This window comes from Thalia democratica, chromosome 7 (assembly GCF_965202585.1).
Source record: "Thalia democratica chromosome 7, ktThaDemo2.hap1.1, whole genome shotgun sequence".
Classification (NCBI taxonomy): domain Eukaryota; kingdom Metazoa; phylum Chordata; class Thaliacea; order Salpida; family Salpidae; genus Thalia; species Thalia democratica.
The window spans coordinates 41,719,158-41,744,123 of record NC_139171.1 but is presented as its reverse complement, the minus strand read 5'-3'; the positions used below and the strand labels follow the sequence as shown (position 1 = coordinate 41,744,123).

General features: G+C 25.4%; 1 protein-coding gene across 1 annotated transcript; it reads left to right on the top strand.

The window, feature by feature from the left end:
- Positions 1-376: 376 nt before the first annotated feature.
- Positions 377-24,966, top strand: LOC145840467 (WD repeat-containing protein 35-like). Its single transcript, XM_082947736.1, has 29 exons — positions 377-483; positions 758-850; positions 975-1,071; positions 4,101-4,193; positions 4,428-4,609; positions 6,100-6,180; positions 6,283-6,448; positions 7,683-7,828; positions 10,063-10,188; positions 11,281-11,384; positions 13,245-13,387; positions 15,176-15,305; positions 15,772-15,838; positions 15,894-15,947; positions 16,170-16,279; positions 17,043-17,124; positions 17,630-17,761; positions 18,203-18,283; positions 18,518-18,654; positions 19,007-19,210; positions 19,747-19,893; positions 20,906-21,038; positions 21,356-21,508; positions 21,875-22,017; positions 22,127-22,214; positions 23,366-23,531; positions 23,648-23,837; positions 23,927-23,986; positions 24,690-24,966. The coding sequence occupies exons 1-29, from the start codon at positions 460-462 to the stop codon at positions 24,826-24,828; spliced, it is 3,471 nt and encodes a 1,156-aa protein (XP_082803862.1). The 5' UTR covers positions 377-459; the 3' UTR covers positions 24,829-24,966.

Sequence of the window (24,966 nt, the reverse complement as noted above, 5' to 3'; positions counted from 1 at the left end):
GTTTTATCAATAACGTGGTTGACATCAAAAAACTTCAGTTTGTCACCACAATTTTTGTTGATATTTCTTTAAATATACCATAATAACCATAAAAAATTGTTATAACCATAATAACCACAAAAAGTATTAGTATTATTTAGAATTCTTGAATAGATTTCTAAAAACTAGTAGCCACCCTGTTAGTTCCCTACATTCTAAGTTATAAAATGTAATTGTTTAAGTATATTTAAAAGTTTAATATATTTGTTTGTTATTAAAAATTTTTTATAACTAATAATTTATCTTAAGTATTTTTAATTAAAAAGAATCTAAATAAGTCTCTTTTTTCAAGTTTGTTATTTGAAGGAGAAAAAATATTTAAATGAGTATTCTTAACAGAAACATTAATGTTTTAAAATTAAATGAATGAAATAAATCAAACTACTTTGTATTGGTGTTGAAAGGCAACATTAAATAGTCATGTTTGTATACTTAAGTAAAAAAGTAAGTTTCAGTTAGTTTGAATATTTTTATATAAGTATATTAAAACAGTGTTCTCATTTATGCTCATTTATACTCATAAATACTCATTTTATTTTCTAAATTAGTCAATATATAAATCAGCAAAATTAGCACACATTTATGTTATGTATTTATTTTTTAGTTTTTCGATAACAAGCTATGATTTCAATTATTTTTATTTGTTAATACATAAAAGAATGTTTTCTTGTGTTACTTGAAGTTTTTTGTTGTGTTTTGAATTTATTTTGCATTTAAGATTGCTATACCTAATAATGTGTTGCTCAAGTCAGTAGCTTGGGATAAAAGTCAAGGATATATAGCTTGTGGAGGTAGTGATGGACTTTTGAAGGTTAAATTTTTACTAAATATTGAATAGAATTTTAAGTTGCAATGTATTGCCAACGCTTATGTACTAAAAATTTAAAGCACAATATAATTAAAATTAAAGCACAGTATAAACATGTTATTTTTAGGTTATACAACTTGAAACAGTTGTTAAGGATCCAAAAGTAAGAGGCCTTGCAGCACCAAGTAACCTCAGCATGAATCAAACTATGGATGGCCATTCTGGTTATATGCGTTTTTTCAGATAAAAAACATATCTCTAGTTTTAATTAATTGAAATCTTTAAATTTTTTGCTAGAATGTTAAGGTTGATAAATTTGTTTTTTTTTATAGGAAAAATAAATTTTGTACACTTCTAAAAGTATAAAATATTTAAGATGCACAAAAAAGTGTGTATGTTGTTTATGTTTGTTAAGGCCATAGGGGGTGGGTAAGCCATGTTTTTTACAAGTTAATCTTATTTTATAGAGTTTTTACTAAGTTTCAAGTTGCTTTTTACTGTTTTAAAAAATTCAATTTTTTTTAGATACAACAGGTCAAAGTCAGCTGCAAATAACTTCCCTATGGGAACGGAAAACTAAAACAGCAAAAAAAGACTGATTTATTTAAAATCTATCTCCTCCTACATTTTCCAAGCATTTTTCTTTAAACTTTTACATACTAATCTTTATACAATAACAAAAAAACTTTACTTTGGACTTTAAATTTTTTTAAGTAAAAATACTTAAAAAAAAATTAAGTTTTTTTTTTAATTTTTGTCATAAATTTTTTATTCTGTTAAATTATTAAAATTCATTAGTAACCATTTTGAGTAACCATTAGTTAATTTTTGTAATATAAGGAACATTTCCTGAAAATTTGAAGAAAATTGCTTTAAAAATGAAGGAGGAGATAGATTTTTAGTGAATTCTAATTTTTTTGAGAAAATTGACCATAATAATTTGCAGGCCATGTGTTTCAGAAACTTTTTACAAAAAATAAATATCTCAAAAGTTTAATGATGTCTTTGAATTCTTTAAAAAATGGCTTGTAGTTTGTACTTAAAAGCTTTCATATAAAAGCAAAAATTAATTTTATTTTTGTAAAAAAGTGTATTGGACTCCCCTATGGCCTTAAAATTAAATACTTAAAAAATATTGGTGTAAAATATCTACAAATGTTTATTTAAAATTCTTTTATGATTTGAATTATAGTATAATAATAGTTCTTTGGTAAGTATATATATATATATATATTTTGGTTTGATTTTGGTTCTAAAAGAGTGTCATTATTCACATATACTCGCTTATAGTTTAGTATGAATATAATATTTTTTTTAAATGTATTTGATATCAAACTAAGATTTGTTATCTTGTTTGAAAGGTTTTTTGTTAGAGTTTTTAGCCTATTTCTTTTCAAATAAAGAAAGAGAACCTTTTTAGTTCAATCATGTTTTCAAACTCAATTATAAAATTAAAAAGTTTAAACATAACTGACTCATTTTCGAAAAAAGTTTATTTATTAATTTCGTTTAGCTCTCTTCAGAATAACATTGCTAAAAACTATGAATATTGTAGAGTAATTTTAGTTATATATAATGAATTTGAAAAGTCTAACAAAAAATAGTTACGTCATAAAGTATAAAAGTCTGTTTAGAAAAAGTTTGAAAAATAGAATAGAGCTGTACTGAACTAACTTAAAGTAATTTATAAGACAAAATTGCTAAAACAAAAACATTTAAAATAGTAGAAATTTTTACCTTAAACTAAATTAAATAAAAAGCACATTAAAAAATACGACAATAACGACAACAAAAATAATACTACTAAAGACCCTATTTGTAAAGTTTTAAATTGTAAAAATCTCTTTGTTTGCAAATTTTTGGCTCGCGAGATCTAATAAACAGAGATTCTAGAACTGAAAGATGGTAGGTGTTTCTAGCTCGGGATAGTATTTCAAACCTACTATCCAGGTAGTTCTCGGCACAAACAGGGTTGTTGAGGAGGTGCTGATGAATAGATGACTGTTCACCTTTAGGCTTCACGTCGTCATTAAAAATAAACCTTTTAAGCTTTTTCGTGACATGCTGCTCTCGCCTGACGTGGAAACGTTGAGATGTACGACCTACGTAGTCATTTCCGCAATGACATTTAAAAATGTAAACTACATTACTTAAATCATGGGTAGGTGTGGCATCTTTTACGATTCCGTTAAGTGGGCGGTTGGTGTTGTACACAACACGTAGCGAAACGCTGTTAAAGGTGGATTTTATAGCCAATGAAGCTTGCTTAGCCACATCGTACATCTCAACGTTTCCACGTCAGGCGAGAGCAGCATGTCACGAAAAAGCTTAAAAGGTTTATTTTTAATGACGACGTGAAGCCTAAAGGTGAACAGTCATCTATTCATCAGCACCTCCTCAACAACCCTGTTTGTGCCGAGAACTACCTGGATAGTAGGTTTGAAATACTATCCCGAGCTAGAAACACCTACCATCTTTCAGTTCTAGAATCTCTGTTTATTAGATCTCGCGAGCCAAAAATTTGCAAACAAAGAGATTTTTACAATTTAAAACTTTACAAATAGGGTCTTTAGTAGTATTATTTTTGTTGTCGTTATTGTCGTATTTTTTAATGTGCTTTTTATTTAATTTAGTTTAAGGTAAAAATTTCTACTATTTTAAATGTTTTTGTTTTAGCAATTTTGTCTTATAAATTACTTTAAGTTAGTTCAGTACAGCTCTATTCTATTTTTCAAACTTTTTCTAAACAGACTTTTATACTTTATGACGTAACTATTTTTTGTTAGACTTTTCAAATTCATTATATATAACTAAAATTACTCTACAATATTCATAGTTTTTAGCAATGTTATTCTGAAGAGAGCTAAACGAAATTAATAAATAAACTTTTTTCGAAAATGAGTCAGTTATGTTTAAACTTTTTAATTAAAACCAGTACCAAAACCAAACTATTCAAATTATAAAATTAGATAAAAATTATCTAATATTGTTTTCAAGTTTTCTTCAATTAGAATAGTTTATGGACGTATTATAATATTTTTTACATTATTTTCAAATCTTAAATTAAGAAAATAGTTTCAGAAAAAAACAAATATTATTAGTTTTAAGTTAGCTTTTTTCGTATGCTATATTTTTTAAATTGTGTTTTATAAAATAAGCATTTTTTTAAATTTTTCATATTAAGTTTTGAATAAATGTTCTAAAATATAACACATTTTTTTAGTTTGAAGTATAAATAAAAAATCATTTTTAGGTGATGTTAAAGTGGTGAAATGGAATAACCATTTTGAAAAACTTACTACAAGCGATCAAAAGGGTCTTATAATTGTATGGATGTTGTTTAAAGGTTTGTAAGGTGCTATTTTTATTGATATATGTATTAGTTAATGGTGTGTGCTATTATTTGGAAACTTTTTGTTGCTTTAACTAAGTCATTTCATAAAACTTGATAAATAAAGTATTATTAACTAAATAGAATTATGTTTCTAAATTAACTTTGTAAAATAAAATCATCATGAAGTTTGTTTTCAGAATAGTAGACATTAAATACCATTTAATAAGATAGTTATTAAAATTATAGGTCAGTGGTATGAAGAGATGATAAACAATCGTAATAAGTCTGTGGTAAAAGCCATGAGTTGGTGTGCAGATGGTAAAAAAATATGTATAATCTATGAAGATGGAGCAGTTATTGTTGGAAGTGTTGATGGTAATAGAATTTGGGGAAAGGATTTGCGCAATATGCAACTCACTCAAGTTGCTGTAAGTAAACAAGAAATAGTTTTAAATCAGTGCTATTATATGAATGATTTTTCCTTATTATGCAAAAGAATAACAGTTCTGAGAAAAACTGTTGTCGTTAAAATAAAAATATTTGTAATAAGTTTTATTGTAAATTTGTACGAATACTGTAAAACTAAAAATGTAGTGATATTGCTTATATGAAAGTAGGTGTAATAAAAAGTTTAATCTAGTTATAGCTCTTAATAAAGTCTTTTATATTTAATATTAAAAATTTTTGTAGTTTTTAGACAATTTTAGAGTTTTAAATAATATTTTCAGAGTTCAGTGGCTACACATAATGACATTATAAGGGGTGCTAAGTAGCATAAACTACCTTAAATATAGTAATTTTTTACACTTTAACACTTTATTTTAGTTTTTAAATAGTTTTACCTTTATTGTATATCAAAAGGGCTTAAGGGATAAAGATTTTTTAAATTGAGGTTGTGATAAGTCTACAATAGCTTAAACTCTAGTCAGTTTTATCGAAAATAAAATTTGAATCTACTTTAAAAATGAAAATTTTTATAATCAATTATTTCTAATTTGTTTGTTAAAAGAGATCCGAACAAAACAAGTTTATTAATATATATGTAATTGATATTAATAGTAACTGTCGTTAAGTATTATTTTGTTTACTTATACTTGTAATTTATATGTAAAAAATCATTTATCTTTTACTCTTTATCTTTAAATTTTTGAAGTACTTATTTATCATAATTTTGTAGAACAATGTTATCATTTTTTAGGTTCAGTAATATTTGTAAAAAGTTTCCAATAAAAACCTCTAAGCAACAATTTTTTAATTATTAATTTTTATTGCCAATATTTATAAATTTACTAAAAAGCTGCTTTATTTTATGAGATAGATAACTCAAATTTCCAGGAAACAATCCTTAAATAAAATAAAAGTTAGAGTTTTTCAAATATTGAATAAAATATGTTCAACAAAAAATAGTGTTTTTTTAGTATTTTTTTAATTAAAAAGACATTCAAGTGAATAATTTAAATACTAGTAACAGACTACCTGTAAAATTAGAATATCGGTAAAGAGAGATGTTTGGTAGAATTTTTACAGGCCAGTCAAGAGGACATTTATCACATAAAAAAATTACTATTAAAAATAACGCAGAATTTTTCTTAAAAAAAAATTAACATAAAATAAATTAGTCTCTCTTGTGAGGTTTTTAAAAACATAAATCATAATTAATAAGCTTATTGTATTGGTAGAGATAGAATCTTTGCTTAACTTTTAAGTAAAGCACTATCAACTATATTTATTATTTACAACATACAATACTTATTTTATCTATATTGTAGAATAAAATCGTGAAAATTAAAGTCAATCTAAAATTTGTTTTAAGTTATTTGAACCTTATAATTAAAGTTATATTATATATACTTTTTTCAACTTATGTAAAAGATAACTTACTTCGTATCATATTTTTACCACTTCTTTAATTTTCCAGTGGTCACCAGATGCAAAAATAATTTTGTTGGGTACTAAACAAGGAGAGCTTCACATCTATGATAACCACGGAAGCCCTATTGTTAGTTGTGTTTATTATTTTAGTTATATTAAGATAAGTTTGTAATATAAATCCATTCAATGGTTCACTAAAATTAAAGCACGCTCATGAAATACATTTCAGGGAAAAGTTGAGTTATTTTGTTTGATGAATGTAACTGGAGCAGTTAGTCTTATAGCTTTGGATTGGTATGATGGAAGGTTAGGTTATTACCAGCCAGATTGTCCTTGTCTTGTTGTTTGCTTTGATAATGGCAGATGTCAGATAATGAAAAATGAATCTGATGACCGTAAGTTTCACAAATTGTGTTTTTCTAGTAAATATGTACTTTAGGTCGAAGTTATACTTCCATTGGAGATCTTCTGATGCCTTTAAGCTTGTTTTAGATTTAAATTCTTTATTACAAGCAATTAAAAATTTAAACAAAGCTTTAAAATAAAGACAGTTTTGTAAAATTTTGATTTTAAAAAGTTGGATAAATATATATTTTCATTGAAACTTAAAAGAAAATTTAAGAAGTCTTTGAAATTGTCTAGACACAATTTTAAAGCTAGCCATACATTTTTCAAGATGCTTTATTTGCATACCAGTAAATCACACATATCATTGTTTATTGTTAACTGCAACGTGAGGTCCTTCATTTTTTCAGAAGTTTACATTGTCTCTTAAATTAAAAGCTTAAAAAACAAAATTATGAGTCAGTTTTTTTGATATAAAAAGTTTAATTAATTTTATATATATAAAGTTTTTGATACAAATTAATTTTCTTTGAAGATTGAAAAGTTTTTGAAATCTATTTACTATTTATTTTTTAATTAGAATACTCAAACTTTCAATATGTGTTTATTGAAATATTTAGAAAAATCTTTTAGAAAGTTAGTTTTTGATATATTTCGAATAAAAAAAAAAATTCAAATGTTTAATTGTTTCGCATGTTTTTATAAAGGTTAGACTGAGAAAGTTATGATATATTTTTATAAATTGTCTTTTTTTCCTTTTTATATTGCAATTTCTATTAAGAACCTATGAAACTGTCGAACTTTGATCGCTTACATTCCAAAAGTTACGTTAAATTTTAATAAACGATATAAAATAACATGTAGCTAAATTATTCATGTAAACAATTAAACTAAAATAAGTGATTTACCTTTTCCCTATTCCCGTGAACCTCAAAAAAAAGGCAACACTCTAAAAGAATTAGAAGTCTAAATAGGCAATTTTTTTGTTTATTTTTCAGTTTAATTTAAATTTTTTGGCTAAAGAAATAGTAAGAATCATGTATTAATTATTTTCCGATACAGTGCAGTTTTTTACTGTAAGTTTTAGTAGTAGTATTGTTTAATCTTAAAAGTGCAATAAATACTGAAGTAGTAAGTTGATTTTTGTTTAAACTTTTCAAAAGTTATGTACTTCCTAAAAAATTAGAAAACAATTACAATTTTTTTTTTACTTGTTTACAAGTAATGATAATTTGATTTAATTAGGTGTTTACTTAATACTTACCCATTATATAATTTCTATAGGTCCGATTCTGATAGATACAAAAATGCAAGCAGTTGATGCAAAATGGAACGATGATGGATCAATTCTTGCTATAGCTGGCTCTCAATCAAACATACAACAAGACAAGCAAATTAATGTTGTGCAGTTTTTTAATGTTTTTGGAGAAGTAAGTAAACTTAAAATTCTAACTGTACTAGTTAGAGTAATTATAAGCTCAGTGAGAAATACAAAATAAATGTACACATTATCAAAAATTTTACTTAAAAAATAATCAAATAGTGTTTAGTTTTAGAAAATACGCTTATATTTTTGGTTTAAATTATTTTTGTAAGCAGTTAGTATCTTTATAATGATCTAAACATATTTTTTATAAACTTTGACATCTCAAAAAACTCTATTTTTTGTACCCAAACAAAATATACAAAAATATGCTTTATAATTAAAAAGGAAAATTATAAACAATTTCGATTACAATCCATGTAAAATATTTTTACCTTTTGATGCTGAACTCAAGTACTAACTTCAGCATTAACTCTCAATATGTTTCAAAAAATTTATTGTCCATATTTATTTAAACTACATGTTAACAAACTAAGAATACTCGAATTGACACGCTAAGTCTTCATTGCATGGCTAAGTATACAATTTTTTATACTATTATCTCGGTATATTAAAGTGTTATGACAGTGTTCAATTTGCATAGTTTGCCTCTTTTCAAAAAATTTAACTTATTAGTAGTTATTTCGGTTTAAGATATAAGAGACTAGTTCAAGATAAAAAGTTTCAGGAAGTGATCTACAAATCCAATATCCGGCCTTTTTTACCAAGATCAGTTTACAGCACGATCCCAGTATTATAAGTGGTTCCAAATTCGTTCCGGCCAGATCTTAATTAAAAAAATGGATCCAAATCCGGCTGGAGGCTTTTCTTGTAAGTTTTTCCTATTGACTAGAAAAGTTTCTCACCCTTATGAAAAAAGGAAGAAAAAAATTTAAAGTGTAGTTTAAGGCCATAATGAGAGGATCTACTTTGATTTTTCAAGTTGATCTTATTTTGTAGAGTTTTATTATAGCTATCAGACATTTTTAACCGCTTAAAAAAATAAGGTAATTTTTGAGACACAAGCGAACAAAGTTGGGAAACTCAATGGGTTCCTATAGAAGGCGCAAACTAAAAACGCAAAAACGACTACTTCACTAAAAATTTATCTTTTCTTTCATTTTTTACCAATCTTCTTAAAATTTTTACAAAAAGTGCATTACTAAATCTAATACTTAAATCTTTTCAATGCAGGATTTTTTTAATTTGAAAAAATAATTGTTTTATTAAATAAAAAACCACCTGTTTTTATGTTTATATATATATATATAAACATCAGAACTACCGATCAGAACTTTGTATAAAACCTTTAATATATATATATATATATATGTAAGATGCAACGTTAAAAGGCGTTAAATCCTATAGATCCTGATAAGCTAAGTCGATAATATATACCACAGATGTTTTTGTGTCAAAACTTTATTCCGACTAACGGCGTTTCACTGCTCTCAAATAAATTTAAGAACAGATCTAGGGAGTCTCAATAAAACTTTAAGAATATATATATATAGAATTAAGTTATTTAACTTGATAAATCAAATCTTTTACACTGAGCCAACCTTAAGGGCTTTATTAATAAAAAGGTTTATTCAAGATGTAAACATGTATAAATCCTAATATTGAAAGTCTTTTGAACTATAAAAAGAATGTATCCTGAAAGTTTGAGTATACAACTCAAAAAATGAAGGAGGGTATAGATTTTTAGGGAATTTTCAAATTTCCGAGAAAAATTATTCTGAAAAGTATGCAGTTTATAAGTTTATATTGTAAACTTTATAAAAATTACAATATCTCTGAAGTTATATATTTTTTTGAGTTTTATAAAGACTTGCTTTTAGTTAATACTTTCATATAATAGCCAATCTTAATCTAAAACAAAAATGTTTGACTCCCCTATGGCCTTAATTTAAAAGACTTTATGTTTATGAGTTAATAGTAATTTTAAACTTAACTACTGTTTTTAGATGCTGCTATACAAAAAAAAGTGTTTTTTTAGGTTAAATATATACAATAAAATTTATTTCAATTATAAATTGTATTATGAGTGTTAAAGACTACTTAAATATGTGTGTTTTCTATTTGAAAACTATGTTATATCTAGTTTTTATAAAGTAAGTGTTTAATAATAATTAAAACTCTATCCGCAATACTGTTAACGAAATTTAACTATAAGCAAGCGTGTGTTGTTTAATGTACATTTAGTATTATAAATCTAATTAAACTTAATTTAACTTTCACGATTTTACAAAAGAAGTGTTTAGTCCTAATCATTATTTTATTGCTTTTATAACACCACAGGCACTTTATACTTTGAAAGTTCCTGGGAGAGAAATTACTTCATTGGATTGGGAAAAAGCTTCGTTGAGACTTGCTCTTGCTGTTGATTCTCATTTGTATTTTGCTAATATTCGACCTAACTACAAGGTTTGTTTTTATAAAACGTTGCTAAATTTGATCAATTTAAGAAATCCTGACGACTGAACATAAAATTACTTTTTACATACTAAAAACTTTTATAAAAACTTAATGGTTAAAATGTATTATCTAAAATAATTTAATAGTTTTCAATGTTTTTGTTCTTATTTCCCTAATATCAATGAAAATTGTTTATTAATCTTTATCATCATATGTAAAATTTTCTAGCAGCTTTAATTTTCTGATGGTTTTGACCAATTTATGGTTTTTGCTTTTAAGTTACTATAAAAATTTACCACAAAATTTTATAACTAAAAATACCTTATTCAAATTATAAAGGTATTTTATCTTTTTGTAAAAGAATTGTTGCAAGTTAAAAAAAAAAAAATTAAAATTTTTTAGATTGTGCAAATATTTGATACATAAATTTTTCTTTATAGTTGTTTTTTATCTATGATATATTTGAATTGTTAATAACTTTTAATAATATACTTAGCAGTAAAATGCATTTAATGTCTAAAAGTTAATAAACTAAGAAATATTTTTTAAAGAAAGTCAATGTTCTTGTATGAAATTTAAGATCTATTAATTTTTATAATTTTTTAGATTAATTTAAATAAATTCTAGTCTGTGTATTTTTATAACTGTATTTTTATAAAGTCTTCGACTTTATTAAGTTAAAAGAGCTAATGGTATTTAAAAACTATAACTTTACGATAGTAGAAATACTTAAAAAGTTATATTTAGTCAACAGCTTTAAGGGCATAGGGTGGGGGGAGGTAACAGTATTTTTTTACAAAAATTAACATTGGTTGTCATATAAAAGCATTAAGTATAAACTATAAGTCGAAGAAGGTAGATATTTAATGAAACAGTCTTTTTTAAAAACTTTTTTACTTTGCCCTTCCATAAGAATCCTGTTGAACTTTTAGACTTTATCCCTTCACATCTCAAAAGATATTTTTTTATAGAAATGGTAAAAAACAGCTGTTACCTAGGATGAAGATGTTTAAAATTAGATCAACATGTAAAAAATTGCCTTATCCCCATGCCTTTAACTACAAATAAAATATTTTATAAAAATGAAGCGTTTTATTTCAGTGGGGTTATCTAGCTAACACAGTCGTGTATGCCTATTTAAAATCAGATAGAGATGAACACTGTGTGTTGTTTTGGGACTGGAAAAACAAAGAAAAGTATTCAAAGTAAGATATATTTTTGTTTTACATCTACTGCAAAAATTTTGATTATGTTTAGAATATGTAGTATTATCTAAGTACTAGTTTTGTGTATACAACCTTTAATTTTAAATAAGTAGTTAAAGTTTTTAAATGATATAATTGAAAGGTGTAAATATAAAAGAGTCTTTCAAATGCACACAATTTTCTAATTGTTTTAGAAAATGTTATATGACTTTCTTTTGGTTAATTTATTGACATTGGTGGTTTAGAGTGCAATACATTTTATTTTAAAAAGTTAATTAATTTCTATTTAGTATTAAAGTTTCTTATTTTTTAAATCATTTAGGGGGTCCACCTTGTTTTTATATAGGTTTATTTTTGTTTGTAGGGTTATCAGACTCTTTTCACCGCAAATAAAGTAATTTTCAAGAAATAAGCGATCAAAGTTAATGAGTTAAATAGTTACTTTATAGAAGGCTCAAACTAAACATCCAAAAAATTACTATTTCAATAAAAATCTATCTTCTTAGATTTATTAACCAATTTATTGAAAATTTTTCAATTATTCCATTACTAATAATTTAACATTTCTACCAATTTTTTTTCTTAAAACATTCTATTTACTTGAAGTCTACATTATTTTTATAATATGTTTAACGATTTTGTTTTTACATATATTTTAAATTTCAACTTTATAATTCTTTTAAGTTATTTGAATAATTCTTCCTAAATTGTATTTAAATTATTTAGCAAAAAAAAGAGAAGATAGTTTTTCAATAAATTTTTTTATTTTTAAAAATAAAAGACAATGAAAAATTGTGGTCCTTAAGTGTGATTGAATTTTATTTACAAAATCGACTATTATATGATTTATTATATAGTAATTTATTATAATTGATTTATAGTTCATACTTCCAGCTCTTATGTATAAGCTAATGTAAGTTTTTGTGAAATAAATTTCATGACCCCGTATGGCCTTAATTGAAAATAATAGTCAGGCAGAAATAGGTAGTTTTTATTGACCGAGGTTTATGATGACGCAGGCTGTTGTTTTTTGCTTTAAAAGTTGAACACCTTTTATTGGATTACAGAAACCAAAAACTAAATTGAAAACTTGAATTTTAGTTTTTTAGTAGTTCATGCTTAAAATTACAATTATGAAATTTACAGTCGTATATAAATTTAGTAAACTATTAATTATGACATCAAAGCAATCTTAAACGCTTGGAAAATGTTAAGTTTTATATACATGGCTATCAACCATCCAAGCTTTTTTAAGAAATACTGATCCAGTAGGTGTTTTAGTCGGGTAGCTGTCAAATTTGCACGAGGGGACAAAATTGCACGAGCTTACAAAATTGCACGAAGCAACTTTTGCACGAGCAGACAATTTTGCACGGAGACATTTTTGCACGAGTTGTATTTAAAAAAAAGTTCTATTAATTTTATTTTTATTAATTTTTTTTTCTTATACTCTCACTGTCACCCCTAACCCTTACCCTCGGTCGGTAACTTTTTTTTCCTTTAGTTTTTTTTATTAATTTATCTTTTAGTTTTTTTATTCTGTTATTTTCATATATATTTTTTTTTTTTTTAACTCTCGTGCAAAAATTTAATCGTGCAATTTTGTTCCCTCATGCAATTTTGTGTCCTCGTGCAATTCAGTAACCTCGTGTAATTTTGTCATCGTGCAATTTTGACCCGTTCCCGCTTTAGTCAGTCTTGTTTATAAATCACTGTTAAAAATTGGGAATCTGATTGTTTTGGTAACAATGGTTCAAAAATAACAAAACAAAATGGAAATAGATTTATATTCTTCATAAACTCTGTATAAATGTTTAAACTATAAATAGTTATTTTTCAAATGAAGTTAACCTTCTGCAGATTTGTTAGCAGTTTGTTGAACTTAACAGCTAGTTCCAGTCATTGCTGCTTAGCAACAAACTCAGATGAATTGAAGGATGTGTACGCACTTTTACTATGCAATGCAATTGGAACACCAATGGATTCTAAATATATTGGTTTAGGTAAAAGTACTGTTTTAACTATTAATTTGTCAATTAAAATGTTTCCCGTTTAGTTCAACCTAAAAATTCAAAATATTTATGTTTTAAGTTTGCATTGTCCACCACTTACTTTTGAAAATAATTTTGCACTTAATTTTATTGTGGTTTAGGAAAATGTATCATAAAACTTTTAAGGTATGGTTTGGTTGGTGAAAATTGCAAGTAACAAGTATTGAAATATAAAATTTATCAATATTTTGCTAATTTCTAAATTTTTTATTGTACATATAAAGATATTGAAATTTTTTTTTAATACAAATTCAGGTAGTTACTAAGTTTTACCGCTGAGCAGATTGTCAAATTTCAATCATACCTAGACAATAATTAATCACAAACTTTTGGCTAGGTCTAGTTCTAAAAATTCTGAGTTTATTTTTTTTAAAGATGACCTAAAACTACTTTTCAAAATATACGTCAAAACAAATAGTATAAAGATTACTTTGGCTAGGCAAATTCAAGATACAATTTTTTTTGATGCTGTTATTAGTATCACTAGTAGTAGTTGCCCTTAACACCTAATAAAGTTATTAAATGTAATTCAGCAAGTTAAACTTTTCATATTAAAACTTTACACTAAAATTAGTTCAATAGTATCAATTATGTAAGAGGAGGGCTATCGGGACTTTTTTTAAATAATAAAAAAGTTATGATTAGAAAAACGTTCGAGTAAATGGAGAGTTATTTTTCATTATATTAAAACTTAACTTGTTAAAATCAATATAAAATATTCTCTTAGTTATTTTTAACTTTTTTACATTTACATAAAAGTATGTGCTACCTTTAATTAAGTGCCTAAAGCCACCATAGCTGTGTAAAATATCTTCTAATATAGAGTATATTAGATAAAGTGTTTTATCTATGAATATTATAATAGCAGTGGCATATAGCCCATTTGAAAAGTTATAATATTTAGACTTTATTCCACTGTGACTGGTAAAGAATAAAAAAACAACAAAAGAAAAACAAAACCATTAAATACTTTACGGCGCTTTGTTCTTCGATCGAGACGGAAATAGTTCATGTCTAGCATGAAGAACCAAATAATGTCTCATAGCTATAAAATGTTAGAGAATAAGCCATAAAAATCACAGCTATGTTTGCAGCTATGTAACTGCAAAGATAAATGTATGCTCAAAGGCAGTTGTTTACGAACAAATGTCTTCTAAAGCGACATTGGTAACAGTGATATTAAGCATTGTGTTTAGTAGATACACGAGGCATAAGTGTTCTTTTATAATAGCTAATACATAACTAAAACCACCCTTTTAGTTAAAAATATACTTTGAATTTGAAAGATAAAAGAAATGTAGACTTAAATATAAGGTAAAAAGTCTTAGCATAAAAAAAAAACTTAAAACACGGCTTTAATGTCTCAGTTTGTTATATCAAAAATTTTTGAAGTAGCTAAATTAAATCAAAGTTTAACTTTAAATAACAAACATAACTTTTCGGTAATTGTCAACACTCTTCTAACTGTTATTGTTTTTGCATCTGTAATGTGTCTACTTAAAAACTGATTAATCTAATGATGTAATCATGTTATTCTTTGTTTTTTTAAATAACTGAGGATCTGTACAATTTTTAAAGGCCAGTGAAAACGTTGTATTCAAAGTAAAATATGTATATTGTAGTTATATAAAAAACACAAGCTGAAATTGCCTTCCAATACATAGTTTATATTGTTTAATTAAAAAACAAACAAAACAGTATATAAGTTTAAAATTGAACAAAAAAAACAATGATTAATAGAACCTCTACACATGGCCATGTCGTCTACTCACGTTGCTGTTGCGTCTCGAGATGCAGTTTATTTGTGGCAATTCACAACTGCTAGATCTCTTGGATTGTCTCATCTTGATAAAATTAGTAATCGAGAAAAGTTGGTTTTAAATCGAAATATATTACTAACTTTTTCGAAATAATAATAGTACAAAGTTTTTAGTAAACTAAAAACTTTGTACTGCATTAAGTTAATTTTTCAATTTAAATAAACCTTTTTTTTAAACACAAATGCTTATATAGGTCTATTTTAGTACATATAATTTAAAATTTATTACTTTATCTAAAATGCAATTTTTTATAAAACTTTGTTCTAATATAGTTAAGTTTTATTTATTAGATTTTATAATTACAGTATTACTAATTTTTATTAAATTTTTTCTAAATTCGAAAATATACTTTAAGTTTTTGTTAAACGACTACGTTAAGCTTAAGTTTGCATTTAAAATACAGCATTATGTAGCTTTAATTACGAAATTTGTAAGATAATATTTAGAATAATCTTAAGGTGCTTATAATAACTAAGATTTACAATAAAATCATTCTAAACGATTACTATTTCATAGGTTAATACACATTGATGATGATAAAGCCCAATCTTCTGATGATATCAATTTTAAGCCGGCACTAGAAGTAGTTTTTTCAGTATTTTAATTGTTTTATTAATCTAATAAGTATACATTTTTAGCCAACTCGAGATCCTGTTACTTGCATCGCAATTTCTGAGAAAATAGTTGTCGTAGTAAGTTTGTGATAAAGTTTTTTATTTAAGTTTTAAATATTAAGTGGAGTACTTTTTAAAAACGGATGTTTAGTCTTTGTTTTTGAACTAGTTTTAAATTTTTAAATAAAGTAAGTACTAGTTTAAAAAATCTAAAATAACAATGAAACGTGTTATTTTTTACTGTTTAGTATTTTGAAATATTTAGTAATAATATTAAAATATTTAAATTTAAAAATAAAGGGTCGCGAGTCAGGTACAATACATAGATACAAATTACCAAATGTTGAATTGACTCATAGATATGCTGTTGCTTGTGAGCCCAGAAAAATCGCACTCAATTGTATCTCAAGGTATTTTGATGATTGTTAAATTTTTTTTTATTTTAGATTTACTTTGTTTTAAATGAATTTTATTCAGAAATCAGTATTATAAAGTAATTAATGCATGGTTTCTTTTTGATAAATCTGCAAACTACTAATATTTTCAAATTTGCTATACAATGTATGATAAATTTGATTGTTAAATGTTTCTCTTAAAAATATTAATAAACTAAACTAATTAAAAAAGCCAAAGCTTATAATAAAACCATAGTTTTTAATAGTTTTTAATAGTTTTTTTTTTTTTTTTTTTTTTTTTTCAAAATTTAAGGTTTGAGGAATTTTTTATTTCCCAAAACTATGTACAAAGCATAGAATTTTCGAAACATTATTAGCCTTATATAAAAGATAAAGTTAATGTTTTCATTATATATATTCTTAGATGATTCAAAATTTGATTTTTTCAAAATAAACACCAATGTTAATTGAAAAACTAAGTTTTTTTCTTGAAAAAATATTAGGATTTTTGACTCTTGTGTTTTATACAAACTTAAATCTAATCAAAAAGGACATGATTCTAAAATATTTTAACTTACATTTGAGTAAACAAACCAGTTTCAAGTTATTTAATTGAGGCAAGGATTGAAAATTTGAATTTATAGTAAGCATAGTAATTAAATTAGTCATAACTAAGTTTTAAAATACTTTTATTAATGTTAGTAAGTGGCGTTTAGAAATACTTGATTAATATAAATGCTTTTTTATTATGTATTAATGAGTTTTAATGAATTTGCAGTCGTCTCAGTATAATTGATTCGAACGGAATTTTAACTTTTTTTGATTTGGATGCCAAAATAACAGATGAAAACGGCAAAGAGGTTATTTTGAATATAGTGCATGCTTTAAATCAGGGGTCCGCAGTCTTTGACTAGTGACAGGCCAGATTTGCTAAAAAAATCATTTTGCTGGCCTGGTTTTTTAGAAAAAATGTCTGCGGGCCACCATAACTTTTTGAAGTTTTACTGAAGAAAACAGAAACATATCTTTAAATTTGTTGTGAAATTATTTTTAAGTAAGCTCTTTGGTTTGATAACAATAAAATTAAGAGCAAATTTGAAAGTGTTTTTCCGAAAAATGTTAAAATTGATTGTATAGAACATGTTGTTATCAAGCTAAAAAAGTATGTCGTGGGCCGTAGATTTCTGGTTTGACGTATCTGTTGGCCGCAGTTTGCCGGTCTCTGATTTAACTAAACTTTTAACGATAACTTTCTAAAACTTAAGTATTAGAATTACCTACGTTTTTGTTTTACGTTTTTTATTAGTTATTATAGAAACAATTTTTTTTCTCGCCATTAAAAGTATTAATAACTTTTCACTGCAGTCTATCGGTGAACATTTAGTTAATTTTGAACGCAAAGATGTTTGGGATATGAAATGGGCTGACGACAACCCGGAACTGATAGCAATCATGGAAAAAATGCGAATGTATATTTTGAGAGGAACTGACCCTGAAGTAAGTCTGTATAACATTTGGTTTATATTTAGCTAACGATAAAACACAATAGCATAATACTCTTATTTGACGTAACTCTTAAAATACCATGGTTTAATTACATACTAAAATGTACTGTTTATCATTTTGAGATATTGAAATTAACTGTTATTTTAATTATTATATCATTTTTATTTATAATTTGAGTCTTTGCTGATAAATTCTGTCCAAAGTTTAGTATAAAAGCATAAAAAAATACAACCTGATGTGTTTATTATTTGATGAAATGAATGCATTCAAATTAAATTATATATATTTTTTAGTATAGTGCGAGATTTTCAATGATAACTAAACCTTAGTTGTGGAATTTTTGATAAACTTACTGAATTGTTTGAAAGAAAAAAAAGTTTTATAAGTAATTTATAACAGCTTATGCTATTTTAATTTAAAATTAATTTTCAGGAACCTATTCCATGTAGCGGCTATATTTGTCAGTTTAATGATTTAGAAATAAAGTCTGTCCAACTAGATGAAATTTTTAAGGTGAACTTGGTTTTTTAATTTGATTTGCATTTTACTATCTAAGATAACATTAAATTGGTTAATAAAAACTTTGGTTAATTTTGCAAGGTTAAAATAAAAAGATTAAGTATAGAAAAAACTCATTTTAATAAAATTTTTTGCAGTTTTTTGTTACTGACTTGATAGCTAAGTTAGAATAACGGTTCTGTGTATTTCTATGAAAAACTAAATAATAACAATTTATTTTATTGAAAGGACCCAGACAATCCAACTGCGGAGGATATAATAGAATTGGAGGTTAAATCGCTGCGTGACACAAGAACACTTGTGCAAACAGTTGGAATGACTGATGCTGCACAGTTTGTTGACGACAACCCTCATCCGAGGCTCTGGTGAGATATTTGAGCAAATTACAAACTGTACACTTTGTTCGAGTTTTTTCTAGTACAATCAATATTAAGATTTGTTTAAGATTTTGTACACTAACAAAATATGTAATATAAAGTTAGAAAACTAAAGAAAAGTATAAAAAAATTTTGCGTACACTTTGTTAAATTTAATTTGCCTAGTTCACGATCAAATTATTGTTTTTTTTAATGTAGTACAAGGGTTCTTTACATATTTTGTCAACAAATAAAAGTAAGTTCTATAAAATTTTGTATATCTTGTTTGAATTTTAATATATGCTCTTTTTTTATTATATTCCAGTATAAGTGAATGCTTTGACAAGTAACAAATTTTTAGGCGATTATTGGCAGAAGCTGCATTGGAACAATTGAACATAGAAGTTGCAGAACATTCATTTGTAAGGTGCAAGGATTATCAGGGCATAAAACTAACAAAAAAATTAAATCAACTTACTTCTGAACCAATGAAGTTGGCTGAAATAGCTGCGTATTCTGGTAAATTTGAAGAAGCTGAAAAGATTTACTTGGACATTGATCGAAGGTTTGAAAAGTTTAATTGTATATTTTGCAAGTAAATATCGTTAAAAGATAGAAGTTAGTTCTGTAATGGTTTTAAAATGAACACAAAATAATTTAGTTGGTACTTTATAGTCATGATATTTGTATTATACTGTTTTCTTTGTTGAGTTTTCGAGCTAAACGAGTTTTCGATTGTTTTTAAAAGCTAAAAAAAAACATGTTTTATACACTTTAGTTTACTATACTCGAGTTTAAGTTTATCCACAATTAAAAACAGGTATGTTTTTTTAATACTTTTTGAATATAAGCTCCTACTATCAACGTTTTGTTAGTAGAAATATTTCAACACTGATTAAATAAAACAAAATAGTTATGCACTTTTTCTGAAAAGAATTTAAAAGTTCTTAGAACGTTTTCAAACTTATTTTGCAAAATAGAAGTTTACTCCTATTATTTTGGTATTTCATTATCTTCTATTATAATATTGTAAACAAACTCATTATATGATTAAAGTACTTATTTAAATTCATACGTAGCTGATAAAAGTTTAATGTGTAGGGACTTGGCAATAGAAATGCGAATGAAGTTAGGTGACTGGTTTAAAGTCCACCAACTACTGAAGTCTGGGTCTAGTGCTGCAGAAGACAAAAAGTTATTGCAAGCTTGGAACGCCATGGGTGACTATTATGCTGAAAGACATAAGTGGTTTTTATTTCTGCAAATACATATATAGACTTTGTCACTGTAAAACAGTATATCTTACCATGTTTTATTTTCAACTCTTATTACACAAACAAGTAAAACTTGTTTTGATAAAAGTTTAAAAGGGACAGTCTGCTGCTTTATTTTTCTTTAGCATGTATTAACTCACTATATTAGGTACAAATTAAAAACTTCAATTGTTGATCTTTAATTTTTCTTTTTCACATAATTTTTAATTTTAATAAAAAAACTATCCTTTGTTTTTAAACTTTTTAGTATTATTGTTAACAACAATGGTTCTCAAATTTTTTTAAAGTTGAACACTGTAAGTTTATAAAAAAGGAAGTAAAATACACTGAAAAATACTACACAATTTAATACATACTTTTTGCTGCTAAAACTAGTCTTATCAAGCTTTAATTGTTTTTTGTAAATAATATTAAAACTTGTTAAATACTGCAATTTACGGCTATTTTAAAGTAAACTTTAAAAAAGTTATATTATACAGGTTTATGATTATTTTTTACTTACTCATGAAAAATTTTGTATGGAGTAAAATAGTTTCTATGCCACTTTTTAAAACACTCCTAAAGATATATAAAATATTCAACTGTTTTTATATTAAATATGTTTTAGCCATTTAAGAGATAGATAGTTGCTAATTGCCGGAAATTATAATAAACAAACAACAGTGAAAAATAAATAGTTTGCACCTAATAAAATGTCAGTCTAAATATAAGTTAAATTAAGTTTTGAATAATTTTCTACTTTTTAAAGTTTTGAAAGTTTATTTTATAATTGATTGTAATTTATTGAAATAGTTTATAGTTTTACAAATTCTTAATTCTTTTATCATAAATGCTAAATTAACAATTAAAAAATTAATCTAAATAACTATTTAAATTTTTTCAAATAATTTACTTTTAGTTTTATAAAATTTATATATCAAAACTAATCAAAAGGTTATTGCTGTTCTATAATTATAAACATTATGGTAATTTTTTCATGATTTTAGGTCAAATGCGTTGTCATTCTACCAGCAAGGTGGCAATCAAGAAAAGTTAGCTGAATGTTATTACATGATTGAAGATTATGATGCGTATGCTAAGCTAGCTCTGAACTTCCCAGATGACCATCATTTGCTACCGGTAAGTTTTTTTTAATTTCTGTCTTTCAAAATCAAAATTATTGTTAACGGTTTTAAATTAAGTGAGATAAAATCAATAGTTCTTAAAAATAACTAATAGATTAGATTGTTTAATTAAAATTAACAAACATAACTTTTTTGTGCTCATTTTATTTTACATTTGTGCAAATAGACATATAAGAACTTACAAATTTTGTTTTTAGTAAAAATTAACAAAGTTACTTTATTTTACAGTTGATTAATTGGTTATGAAAATTAAATATTTCAAATTTAAACTGATTTTTTTTTACATAAAAGTTAAACTATTTACAACTCAAGGAAATGGGTAGAACATTGAAGATGGTCGGAATGTGTGAAGCCGCAGTAGACGTTTATGTAAAAAGCGGCAGAATAAAGCAGGCCATAGACACTTGTGTTTATCTTAATCACTGGAGTTTAGCTATTGAACTCGCTAAAAAACACAAAATTAAAGTTATTTCATTTTCATTTATTTAGAAACCATAGTTGTTTTTTTTTTGAACTATTAGTTAGCATGTTTTTAAATTCATTTATTGTTTAATCACAATTTGTAAGTAATAGTTGTAGTTATAAAGTTAATTAAAATTTTCAAGTAAAAAGTCTACAAGTAGTTGTGTGTCTCTACTATTTTTATTTTTCTAATATATATCATGGATGTAATAATTATTATTTTATAGATCAAATTACATCTTGCTAGAATTTGATTTTTTACTTCGTTAACAAAGATCATTTTTTAGTACCGAAAACCAGTATATTATGTAATTTAATTCAAAATTACTTAAAGTTTCTTTTATGTACAAATAATGTAATAAATTTTAGGATATAGGTCCACACCTAGCAAAGTATGCAAATGAATTATTAGAAAAGAAAGATCTACTGCAAGCTATTGAGTTGTATAGAAAAGCCGAAATGTTTCCTGCCGCTGCTAAGCTTTTAATGAAGGTCGCTCAACAGGAAGAGAAGTTTGTTTAAATGTCACAGATTATTTAACTATTTTTCGACGATACTGTTGTTAGTATTAAAGAAAAAATTGTAAGTGAAATAAGTTTAATTTTTTCCCAAATTTTACAGAGCAGAAGCATCACCTCTTCAACTGAAAAAGTTATTTGTTTTAGCTGCCCTCTTGGTTGAAAAACACTATGAACAAACGCGGTCTAAAGTAATTGTTTTTTTTATATTTTTTATTTTATTTTTATGAAAAAAGTTTTTAGGAAAAGTTATATATAGCTGTCAAAATTGCTCATTTAAAGTCCATTCTTGAAAAGTATCATAAATATTAGTATATTCTTAAACGTAAAATATATTCAGTTTAATAATAAATAAAAATTTAAATTAATTTGTATCTATTTTTACTGTATGTAGGACATATATTTAAATTCCTAAAAGACTTAGTTATCTACGACAGAGAAAAAAAAGTAGCTTGAAACATTTATCTTGTGGCCATTTTTAGTAGTCCAAAAACAGTTTCAAAGATAGCGATGTTAGTAGTACATACGTCTAACAAACTATTTGAAGTTTTTTTTCGAAAAAGTTTTAAGTTATGATTTTTATGAATAAATTTCAATATAACTAAATTCACTAGTAATATTAAGATAACTTATTAACTAAATTCACTGGTTTAGAAACTTTTTGCTGGAAAGCTTCCAATTTTTTGTCTTAGCCCATAGCTAGCTGGTAGACAGTCAAAAGCGTTTCTAAAAATATAGCTGAGTATTTTCAAATTTTAAAACAGAAAAAAAAACCTAAAATTAATAAACTTTTAGTGGACTTAAAGAAGTTTTTAGTTTAATTGAACTATACCTTTATATATAGTATAGAGCAGGGGTTCTTAATCCTTTTTTTACCCCTTTTTGGAAGATAGTTACCAAATTTACCCCCAATATACAAAATAGTATTTAATTTGAGAAAAAAAAGAATTTTTTGAACTTTAAGCTTATTAAATTTTAAAAATACTAAAATTTAAAGAGTTTATTTAGCTTTGAAAAGGTACAGTTAAATATTAACTTGTAAATTAAAATAGCAATTATAAACATTGATTTACATACTTGTTATAAAGAAAATTTACCCCCTAAACAAGGTAATTTACCCCACTTTAAGAATCGCTGGTATAGAGTATAAATGTTTTTGTATTGAAAAAATTGTGAATGTTGTGTTTCATATTTAGGAATACTTAACAGTTTGTTGAACTTTGAAATATATTTATCTTCGTGTACTATTGTCGATTTAATTTTTTTACACCAGTTTAATAATCTTAAACTAAACCCCAGTAACTTTTATGCGACGTTTGTTAAACAAAAATCTAAATATTAGAACTCGAATGATCGTATTGACAACTACTTACGAGATGACGAGGACAGCTCAATCGGCGACCGATTCATTGTTGATCAGGCTTGGAAGGGAGCGGAGAGCTACCATTATTACATGCTGGCCCAGCGTCAATTGTACGGTGGTTATGTTGATGCCGCTATGACTACAGGTTTGCGCAATTTCATTATTTTGCATACTTTTATTTATTTGTCTTAGCTTAATGTTTAAGGACAATGATTTGAAAATTCAATAAATATATCATGAAAAAGTGTTAAAAATTTTTAGCACTGAATTTGGTTGATTATGAGGAGTTTATATCAGCTGAAAAAATTCATAGCTTGATAGCTATTGCGTCAGCATCTAACAGATCTTTTGCTGTTTGTTCACAATCTTTTATCAAACTTGAAAATCTTGAAGAAATCTCTGAAGAAAATAGAAACTGTTATCACAAACTAGCAATGGAAATTTTTTCAAAGTTTGTTATTCACTTATTTTCATAATATTTTTTTGCTAATTACTCTTTAAGAATTTTAGAAATAAAATAATGTTTATAAATTTTATTAGACACGACCCTAGAGACCAGCGACGGTCAAGAACAAGAGATGACGTTGATCAAATGATTGAGTTAGTTATTATTAAAATAGTGACCTACAAGTTTTATTGAAACTTATTATTAACTTGTTCTTTACTTTTCAACTTTTAGTTCTTAAGATTCAAAAAAAAGTTTTTTTAATATAAATTTACTCCTTCAAACATAATTATCTAAATGTTCTTCAAACTCTGTTTAAAACAATTGTTTATTTCTTGTCCTGGACAAGACATAAAACTGTATCCATGGTGTGCGACTCGATAACCGAAAGGTTTTTTTCGCACACCAGGTCCCTGGATCAGACTTTCTGAGCGTTTTTTTGTCGTACAGTGATATAAATGTTTTTCCTTTAACTTCTTAGATTTGTACGCCTTAGAAAATACTTATAGAAAAAAAAACGATTTTAACTTTCTTTACAAACATGTCTTTGTATTTGGTGTAAAGTAGATATTTATTCACTAGCTAAGTATTGTTATCAGATAAAAAAAAGACTCTAAATTTGATTATGTTTTTTTTTTACTGGCTTACTAGTACTTAGTAAATTGCCCACCTACTTTTAGTTAAAGAAATTAGATTGATACATTCAATATGCAATCTAACTGTATTTAGTGTTTTGTAATTAAAATACCATGTTATATCTTATAAGTATGTTATCAATATTTGTTTGTAGTAGTTTAGCTTTTGATTATGCTTAAAATTTATGTTTGATGTTTTAAAATTTAACTTCGATTTTTATAGAAAACCACCAACCTGCCTGATTACTGGAAGACCAATAACTAACTACAACTACTGGACGTGTCGTGTATGCAAACGGTGTTGCCATAGAAACGAAATATCAGCTAGAATTAGCTGCCCACTGTGTCATTCTCCTGTTTAAATTTTATTTATTTACAATTAACACTGTTTTTATATTACTTTTCAAATTTTAACTTAATTATTAGTTGTATAAAATATTATTTTAATGAAATAGAGTTCTGTTTAAATATTTTTCAATAAATATTTGCATTAGTAGCTA

What these genes read in the sequence shown, in the direction of transcription:
- LOC145840467 (XM_082947736.1), top strand. Translation starts at nt 460, where the DNA reads ATGTTTGTATACTTAAGTAAAAAA. An exon ending in AACTATGGATGGCCATTCTG is followed by an intron (nt 1,072 to 4,100) that starts GTTATATGCGTT and finishes AATCATTTTTAG; the next exon opens with GTGATGTTAAAGTGGTGAAA. An exon ending in GTCGCTCAACAGGAAGAGAA is followed by an intron (nt 22,018 to 22,126) that starts GTTTGTTTAAAT and finishes CAAATTTTACAG; the next exon opens with AGCAGAAGCATCACCTCTTC.